Genomic DNA, 10,178 nt, shown 5'->3' with positions numbered 1-10,178 from the left:
AACTCCTCATATTCCAACCAGGTACCCCTACATAAACCAAGAAGACACCATCAAAGCGGCCCAGTTGGGAAATGGGAAAGATAAACTATTACAACAATATGACAGAAAAGGAAAGTAAAAGCGAAAGGCAATTCGTGGTAGAAATGAGTATAGAAATGTGTCCGAGCCCCTATGCAGAAATATGCAGAAACCTGCAATCAAAATTAGGGGAAGGGGATTTGCATGCTGTCAACTGTGGGCCATGCGCAAAAAGGGTCGCTGGATTCAAGGAAGCTGAAAGTAAGGTAACATCCCGTAAGCGCATAAGCGAAAAGAGCCGAAACCAAGATTCATGACATCGATTCCATTTCCCAGAAAATGGAATTAGATGTAGAGAGACGCCAGGGATCTAACAAAATCTAAAGTCCCAGTTCGCCGAGGAAAACAAGAGACATGGCGACCAGGAGTGTATTGTGCGTGCCCAATCCGGGCCCCTGAATTATTCTAATATCTAACGAGGACGAGGTTGGCAGAGGTGGAAGTACGTGGTCGTTGAATCGGAAATATCGATGCGTTGCTTTGCGATATGGGAATAGATGCACATGTCATGCTCTCGTGTATAGCGACTATTTCCTCGTAAACGACTATTGATTAGGTTACCTGGACTCGTAGGTAGGTAGGTAAACACGTGGGTATCACTAGGCGTTCATATTCGGTGAGGACTGGGGCTATGAGTGGCCGGACGGATATCATATTCTGCTCAACCAGACCGCAAGGGGTATTGGACATAATTCATCTCCCCCGCCGCGCCCAGCGTGTATAGGTCGTATAAGTTGCCTCCAGGGTCTGCTGATAGAGTTATGTGTATAGGTATAGGCAGATTATGCATTATGTGTGGATCATCTGCGCAGGCGATATAGGCTCTAGCGGTAACAAGAGGCATGCGGCTGTGGTGAAACGGTCGAAGTCGTTATGGTGCATAAGGGTAAAATGGAATTGGTAATTCAAGATTGATCAAGCTTCGAGGCGTTGAAGAGGTGGGCTCCCGATGACGACCAGGGAAAATGAAGAGGGTTACCCAGTGAGGAAGTAAGGAACGGCGTGACGCAGATGGCATGCATCATGCAGCGGCAGCGGCGCGCACCCGATAGACATACATCTAAGGCTCGCACACCATCCATGTTGCCCACATGGATGCATCTGCTAGTCGACAAGCTCGTGACCAATCAGTCACCGGAGACTAGCGATGCAAAGTCGATCATGGCCGCCTGGGTAGGGTCCTCCCGGGACCAGGAAAGAAAAGATAAGACGGTCGTGATAATAGACAAAATGATTTTAAAACTGCCTGATGATGGAGGGACAGGGAAGCCGGCACTTGAGGGATGGGTTAGCTAACTGGTACCGCAGAGGAATTCATTACGGGTAGGGCGGTTCTGAAGGCCGAGCGAGCCTTGTATATGCGCAGTATATGCGTAGGTCAGGATGCCGGAGAATAAAATCAAGGCAGGTCGTTTGTGTCGTGCGATCAAAATGGAGTCCCGGGAGAAATGGTGATTGGTTGAAGCGACAACAGCTGACCTTGGCCAGACTCCCCCCTTTTCCCCCCACACACACATAACATATACACACCACCTAAACACTTGAGCTTTCTCTCTCTCTTGCCCCCCAAAAACCAGCATCCATCAACTTGGCATATGCCCTTATTACGAATAACCCTCCTTTTTCCCTATTAGAGATCTGGAAATCTTGGAGTCTATGTAGGAGCATAGCATGATCCCCATCACAAACCAAGCACCAGACATCCAAAAATAATAATAATAATCTTGACACTCCATACATAGTACAGTATGCGGTTCAGATTTCTGTCCAACCCTTCCCGCTTCACACCCATACGTTGTGCCGTAAGAATCCGTAAGGAGAAGATAGAAAGGCCGGGGTATAAACGGTATCGTATGAGGATATGCGGTACGGATGCTCAAGTTGGATCCCGCGCGCTTTGGGCATCTGTTTAGCTTCTCTGTACCGTTGAAATTGTATGGCTCATTATGCAACCCTCGTCATCCCGCGACACATGCCTTCTGAATTGTTCCCACCCATTTCCATCCCTAAGAAAGACCTCCAGTCATGTTGCTATTCCCGATGACTGACATCACCGTACGTGCCTGCGCCGTACACATGACTTTGGTGCTGGTGGCTCGTCGTGTAGGCGGGAGTGGAGGCATCGCCGTAGCCGTTGGAGACGGCGGTGGTATCCCAACGCTGCGCTAGTCCGTAGCTTGGCGGCGCCGGTAGGTGTTGTTGCGGCCTCGTATCTGCGTGCCTATACGTAGGGGGCAAACTAGTGATCTGTATGCCTTGTGGGGAATGGGACTTAATCCCGGGCGAGATCGTGCGGCCGGGATAGGTCGCCCATGCGGACGGGCCACCGGTGAGAGATCGTGGCGATGGCATCGAATGCGAGTCATGGTGAGAGTAGCTGTTGTCAGATACCGTCGGCGTGTGGGGCGGTCCATAGAGACCAGGGCTCGTGCTGCTGACGGGAGTGAGCAGGGTCGGTCCCGGCCCAGAGGGTAACGTCGACGACGGAGAAGCGGACTAGTTAGAGTTTTCGGGTTAGCCAATCTGTCAGTCTGTATTTGGAAGGGATGCGAGGATGTGAGGATGTGAGGATGCGAGGATTCGAGCACGTAAGGCAGGATGAGATTTGGAATGGGCACGGCTCCCGCACGTCAAAAAAAGAAAAAACCCCCAAAAAACCCATGAACCATGACGAATATACCGCTCGAAAATCTATATGTGAAACAGATTGGGGAAAACAAGATGGGGCTTAAGGAGATTAGATGCAGATTAGATGCAGGAAGATGCATCAGAGTCAAAACTCACGTATTTGGAGATGATTTTCTTAAGCGCCGAGCCTAGAATTTTCCAGGGGAAGACCTTGACATCTTTCTCGATATTGCGTGGTTTGGGGGCCGGAAAGCCCATTATGACCTTGAAGAATTCCTCGCTATCGGCTTTCGCCTTGCTAACTGTCAGGGGGCGGAACCCCTCGAGATTGCGGCGGATCCGGTTCTTCTCCTCCACCGTGAACCTCCCCGGCGCGGCAACGAGCTGCTCCAGCAGGGATATGGTATCGACGCTCGTAACGTAGCATTCCTCTTTTTCGGCCCAGTAGATGCAGCTGATGCAGATGCTGTTTGGCGGTCTCTCGTTGGCCGCAACAGGCTTAAACGACGTGGTAAGGGTCGAGCCTCGTTGCTTCTTGCTGAACATCACTATCCGCCTCCGGTTTTCCCACTCCTCCTGGGTCCACCCAGATGCCATCGATTCGAGATCTCCATTTATCTCTAATATCGCCTTAGTGGAGTACAGGGCGTAAGGATTTAACTGTCCTCCACCAGATGACCCGGAGGCCTGTAAGGTGCTAGTACGAATCAGCTGCGGCGCGCTGGAAGTCGGAACGGGTAAAGTCGTGATGCTGCTAGGTCGAGAGATAGTTGTGTGATTTATGGCAGGGCTTCGACCCGAGAGAGAATGTGCATATTGACTCCACGAGGGAGTCTTTAGGGGCGGGGGTGGTGGTGGACGAGGATAGTCGAGCGCGTAAGACGAGCGGTGGTAAGTCCCTATCATACTGTCGTTGTTGGTATAACCGGTATCATAGTTGGATGTAACGGCTTGCTGTGTGGTGGGAGCGTAGCCGTATGTATTTGTAGCTGTATCGGTTGCCAGCTGCTCCTGGTCTTGTTGTTTTGTAGGGCTCTCCCTCTGCTCAGGTGACCTGGACCCCCCCTTGGCCCGCGTGACGCTCTCAGGCGGGCCATCTGCAGTCCCGGCTGGAGTGTTATGATAAGTGAACGTGCCTGCGTCTATAGTTGCCAAAGTCTGCCCTGTCGCACTCTCGATCAGGAGTGATAAAGGCACGTTGGCGCTTGGACTCCGCGTGTCTTCAAACTGCGGTGCGTCTCCGCTGACAGCATAACCAAATCCGCTTGCATCCCCCGTGTCCCTAATAGCGTGTGCCGGGCTCTTGTGGGATCCAAATGCTAAGAAGAAGTGGCTCGTGATGGTGATCAGATCGTATGGGGCCGTTATTTTGATTAATACCTTAGTCCCAATCATGCCCGCCGTCGGTTGATACGAAATCAGCGTGGCCACGATCGGTGCCATGTACTGGCCTGCCGTGCCGTTTGCCGCGAAGGCCATCTGATTGAGCTGCGCGGCAGCATTTTCAGACTGCTGAGCCGCGAATTGCTGAGCCGAGTACTGATACTGGGGATCTTGGTAGGATCTTGGTGAATCAAACGCTGAAGGACCAGGATCAAGTTAGCTCGCAGATCCCTACGTTTCATAACCGATGCTATCACTACCCCGGGCCAGATACTACTAGGTACGGATATGACCACGATATCGTGCCGACTTATAGATCTAGATCTCGACCGAGAGACAACCGCACGGAGAACTCACCATGCATCTGGGGCGGTTGAGGTTTTGAATATGCGGGCATAGATAGGAGACCAGGCGGGGAATCCCCACGAAGGTCTCCTCCGTTCGCTCTGGCAGCTGCCTCTTCCTCGTACCGAAGGATCACCGTCTCAGGAGACTCGAGCGCGTCAGCGTCGACTATGATTGGCCTCTGATGATATTGAGGCTATCGTTCCTGTCCGTTAGCGATTTCTCCCCGAAACCGAACTGCCAAGTTTCTCAGCAGGAGTTTGCCTTCGCCTTGACTCACCTCGAACAGCTTATAGGTCGGATACTCAAACTTGACAGCAGACATCAAGTTGTCTATTTCTAGAAAGTCTAGAATATGGCGAAAGACCTGTTCCAAATGGAACGAACAAACACCTGTTTCGGGAGCAGTGTTGCAGAAACTTGAGGGTCCCTACGCGTTGAGACTCTACAGCCTTTCTACCCTTGGATCCCTTATGGGAAACGGCTTCCCGGTTGCTAATAGAGTGTTATTGGATTCCTCTTCGCGATCCGCCTGTCTTATTTGCTGCCGAGTCCTTGGGAAGATTTGATAGCCTCCGTTGGAAATACTAGTGAAACAAACATTCAAGGTTCTGCGGGATGGAGGAGGAGTGGCGGTTGCTGAAAAGGCAGAAACAGACCACTCTGAGAGCTGACTACTTTTGAATCTCAAGAGACCAGAACCGCAGGATGCTCCAGCGGCTTGTTCGTGGGGGGATTAATATGAAAACACCTTCTTTCTTCCTTCCGAACAGGTCTGAGAATCTTTGACAGCGTTAGTTCGTGGAAGTAGATAGGAGCTCAGCGGCGTTCATTGGCTGAAACAGGTTGTTGGCAAACTGATTCTGAGTCGAGTCTCGGAAAGTGGAAGTATCCAAAACTTTTCCCCGCCCCAAAAAGAGGATACTCAACTCCTTGAATATCCTGTTCGTCTGGTTGGGTTGTTAGTTATTTATACTATATCGTTGGTAGTTAGCTAAGAGAAATAGCGGCGGAGGTCAAACCCGAAGACCCCGTCGTCATACAAGCTAAAGTACTAGGTATGGAAGACCGTATCGGACGGCTTCAAAGTGGGAATGGCGATAGTTGTTGACATGGCGCGGCTAAACGACAAAGGGTTATGACTTACGAACTGCACCCAAAATTCGATTGAGTGTGGAGACGAGTTTCTTCGTATGCAGCCTGCCCGAACGTGTTCGCATGAAGGTGAGTTGGGAGAGCTACAATCAGAAGTACGCAGCTATCCGGGAAGTTCGCGTGTCCCGCGTGGTTCGTGTCGTAACTTGAACCAAAAGACACCAAGTGCCAACAACGAACTGGTAAACGGGCTAAAGAACTGCAAATTGTCGGAGAACCTGTCAGCAAACGAACTGGGACTCAGAAGGAGGGTCTCTCAAATATGTGTGTGTGAGACGTTGATCCTCAAACTAGGACAAGATGGAGAGAAGTTCTTCGAAGGGATCAAGAACTGATAAAGAGACGAAAAGAATAAGGTGCGAGACACATTTCTTGTCGGATCGCCGTTGTGAAGTATTGGGGCTTTAGTTAAGATTCCTGTGTTGTGGCCGGTCGAGACCATTGCATTACACAGGCGTATAGTACTATCGATGTACCTTTTTTTGCTTGGTTGCGCATCTCAGGCCTCCCCCTGCTTTACTTTTATTGCTAAATATTTTTTTTATCTTTCTTTTCTTAGCTCGTGTAATATTTTCAACCTTTCTCGAAATGGGTCGGATAGGCGGCCGCAGACTTCTAGTGCCTTTTGCTACATATAGGTAGGTAGGTATTTTCCCTCTCAAGGGTATACGAATTTCTATAAACTGTAGAATTCTGACTGCGGGTGATGCTGAGTCGGACGGTTGCTTGGGTAGGTATGCAACGATGATGATGCCGACCCTAATGATAGCCTAGAGAGAGAGGGTGGAGGAGTCAAGGCTAACAGGGATGCCGGCCGTTGAAATGCGAGATTCCCAATGTCTTAAAAGCTGCAAATCATGCAAGGGTCTGTGGTTGGGGGGTGAGAGACGACAACTTGGGGTTGTGCCCCAGAGTCAAGACAGGTAGGTAGAGGACGGGTGACTATCCCCCACATTATTCCAAAGGGATAGCTTCTAAGTAGGCAGGTAGGCGGATAGACAAGGTAGATAGGTAGACCATCAGGAGTACGGTCCCTATGGTGGCTCCTAGTATGACGGGTATGGGAGGGGGGAAATAAAAAAAATAATGGAAAAAGCATAGGGCGAGTGGAGGGCGCAGGACGAAAAGAGCAAGGAGCGGGAATGACAAGACAAGGATGAGTAGACATACATACTATACACATACTATACATACTAGGTATACATACTATACATTTTATGCGCACAACTGGAAGGGGGTGTAAGTGTAGGTAAGTATAAGTGGAAAAGATGGCGCAACTTCCATCGCTCGGCGTAGTAAACTGCACCACGTTGTATAAGCTAGACTAGGACTTACGCAGTTGACAGGACTAGCCAAGCAGATAAGTTTCGAAACGCTCTGTCGTTAACTGAGGCGAGATGACTATGATAAACAAGTACAGAAGTACCTAGGTAGGTAAGTACTATGTAGGGGTGATGATATACGGATGAATACCTAGGTAATGTCTACCTGCATAGGTGCCTACCTAGATTCTAGGACCTGGATAGATAGTATAAGCACCAAAAGCAGCATAGGTAGGTACCTAATTAGCCAGGTACCTGAAAACAAAGCTGGCATTGCACTTGTAAAGTAGTGGTAGCAATAGTAGAAGAGATAGTATTCGGCATAACGGCGACGTTATTGGATAACGGCGTGAAAAATAACATAAGTTCCTTTGCGATGTGCTTTTTTTTTTACCCTCTTTTCCCGTCCCAAATCGAGTCTAAGGTTTAAAGATGGGGACGCGTGTGTTAATCGTGCGTAGATCGATGAGCAGGGGAGAGTGGTGAGATTACCGGAAAGAGGTGAGTAGCCAGGAATATGATTGGTTAGCCGATTTATTCCTGTTAGCTTATGCAGCTATTGGACGATCTCCGCAGGCCAATGGAGCTGTGGGCAGCCATCTCTAAAGATCTCTAACCTGGTTCGGATGGGTGGGATGACCTAGGAGTTCGCAGCGAAGGGTTGCTACTCCATATCCTCGTGAACTAATACTCTGACAGTCATCGTCGTCGCCGTTCCCAAGCACTCCCAGATAGGGTACATCCCCAACTAGTATGTGTGCCACTCGGCGACATTTGCTCATTTCGTAGTGGCAAATTCTAAAATAGAAGGGGGAGAGATGATAGACGGCATCAGCCGCGCCTAGTGGAACGCCAACCCTTACTTTTAGAGGACGATTACCAGGGGGGCGTGTACATGGGTACGTGAAAGACAAGTTGAGGAACTTTCCCTCCATCTTGGCAGCATCTTTATTTTTTTTCTTCCTCGGGTAATCGGTCTTCAGACCGACGATTTTGAGATGAAAAAAAAATACCTACCTACTTACGTATGAGTAGAAGATTTCTGACGCTGACGACTTAACGATACTCTTCAGAATATTCGGTCTTTTCCACCATGTGTAGGAATGCTTAGCGATAAATCCCTAGTCCGCGGAAAAATAGTTATCTAGAAGAGAAGGGGGTAAAAAAAAAAAAAAAAAGCAACATGCCAAGGCAAGGTGAGCAGGACGTTACAGAAGGGGGCTAGCATATGGCAATAGTAAAAATGTTAAACTGACATGTCATGAGAAGATAAAACTTTTACTTGGAGCTTTTTGGAATGATCACCTAGTAGTGATATTACCTATCTTCCAGCTGCTGCTAGCATTAAATCGGACAGCCAGCTTTGGTGTGTCATTCGGACTTCGCAATTTCACACTCGATCTTCTCTGGACTATGAGAGGAATATTAATGATAAACATCAAGTCCATTAGGTATATAAAAAGACCAAGTCATGGTATCTACCTGCTTAGTAGGCTACTAGACACTATATATATATAGGTATATATACCATACCTACCTACCTATCTAATAAGGAATTTATGAACAAGCCCATAATCGATGGCCGGTGTGGCATAAGAACGAGACTGGAGAAACAGACAGTGCAAAGCTGACGATGCCCATTTAGTCTGGAATCAATAGCAACACATCGTGCTCGGAGACGTCGACTATAATCGATGAATGTCGTATATCGAGAGTCAGCATACGGTTTCGTTAAGTCCGACTCATGCAACATCATTCGTTGGGTAGTAGATCGCTGAGGTGTCACAGCGTAGGAGGCGTCAGTCTTAACTAAGTCGTTCATCGAGCCTGGCGCCCCCATTCAAGAAGTTCCAATAAAGATAGTTATCTCAACTATACCTAGGTATCGAACTCGTCCCTTGCTATTTTTTGTCTACTGCTTCTAACACTTATGCACTGAAAAAACAACCCTTTGTATGAAGGTCACCCCCCACGTTTGTCCACATCGAACTACAGTCTATGTAGGTGCATATATTAACCCATATAAACGGTATCACTCCTTTTTCCGACGCGCATATGTAAAATTCGAGTGAGAAATATGTAGCACCGCTTCGAAAACTCTCATCGTATGTACCTAGGTAGGAAGGAAAACTACCTGTTCATATAAAGAATCTACTAGTTGCATAATACTTCTTACCTATATGTACCCTCGTAAGATGATCGCCCTTGGCGGTGGGGAGACCCTGTCGCAGGGATTTTAATGACGGTGCGGCCAGGCGGCGTATCTACAGTGATGTAGGATGCGGTCATACGGTAAATAGCTTTTATGCAGGATACATCTAACATGTCTACCACATATACCTACCACATACCTAGTATACCTACCTGATGACTACAGTACGAGAGACGTCTAGGTCGTATCAAGCTTTCTCTGTATCTGGGCGTGTTAAGTATGACCACATTCGTGTGCTACGGTAACTTGTAAGTTACAGGTTGTTGATTATAGGAGTCTCGTGAAGTCCAACCCTCTTCCCTCATCAATCATCAATCATCGCTCTCGGGAGTCCCTTGTCCCGTATCTTACCTCACCGGCGAATATCTCCACACCGATCTAATCATGAGACCCCGGTCCGAAATTGAATTATGTGCGCGTAGATGGATTAGAACACCAGTGCTAGGTACCTAGTTAGCAAGGCCTTCCAAGAGGAGACTTACCTACCAGCCTACCTACCTTACCTAGTATATGCCTACCTACCTAGTACCTATCTACCTACCTAGGCTGCTAGGTAGGTACCAGGTAGATGGGCAATACATACCTACATACGGTACCTGTCTTCATAAAATTTAGTGACACCCTTGCACCGGTTCCAAGATTCATCAATCCTAGGCACGTCAAGACTTGATCGTCCCACCTCTCTTCTACGATCTTCGATACGGCCGTATATGGTTAGCGTGGTAGAACGAGAAGCTCATCGCAAAAACCAATCCACCGGCTTACGATGCGGGCTGCACGGAACTGCGCAAGTGCATTTCCAGTGTTGTACGATGGTCCGTGAGGAGGTAGGTAGGCAGGCAGGCAGGTAGGGTACAGCCTTCGCACTTCGCAGCCTTCACGCCGAGTTGACACTGGCTCCGTATCGTCGCTAAATGTCACAGCAGGGCTGATCTTCGAATAGGTGCCTACCCTGTCATGTCTTTTAGGCGATACTAGGTAGTTAATGCTATGTACTAGATAATTACTACTCACGAACGCATGCAAGTTTCCTTAAATCACGGTTTGGATTCTAT

General features: G+C 48.5%; 1 protein-coding gene across 1 annotated transcript; it reads right to left on the bottom strand.

Annotated features, from left to right (window-relative positions):
- Positions 1-1,883: 1,883 nt before the first annotated feature.
- Positions 1,884-4,401, bottom strand: GGS22DRAFT_83424 (uncharacterized protein). The gene is made up of 2 exons (XM_047968227.1): positions 2,863-4,401; positions 1,884-2,574 (listed from the first exon to the last, which is right to left on the bottom strand). The coding sequence occupies exons 1-2, from the start codon at positions 4,183-4,185 to the stop codon at positions 2,110-2,112; spliced, it is 1,788 nt and encodes a 595-aa protein (XP_047814423.1). The 5' UTR covers positions 4,186-4,401; the 3' UTR covers positions 1,884-2,109.
- Positions 4,402-10,178: the final 5,777 nt, after the last annotated feature.

The sequence above is a fragment of the Annulohypoxylon maeteangense genome (genome assembly GCF_022496945.1).
Source record: "Annulohypoxylon maeteangense strain CBS 123835 unplaced genomic scaffold GGS22scaffold_25, whole genome shotgun sequence".
NCBI lineage: Eukaryota > Fungi > Ascomycota > Sordariomycetes > Xylariales > Hypoxylaceae > Annulohypoxylon > Annulohypoxylon maeteangense.
This window is presented reverse-complemented; position numbering and strand designations above follow the sequence as displayed.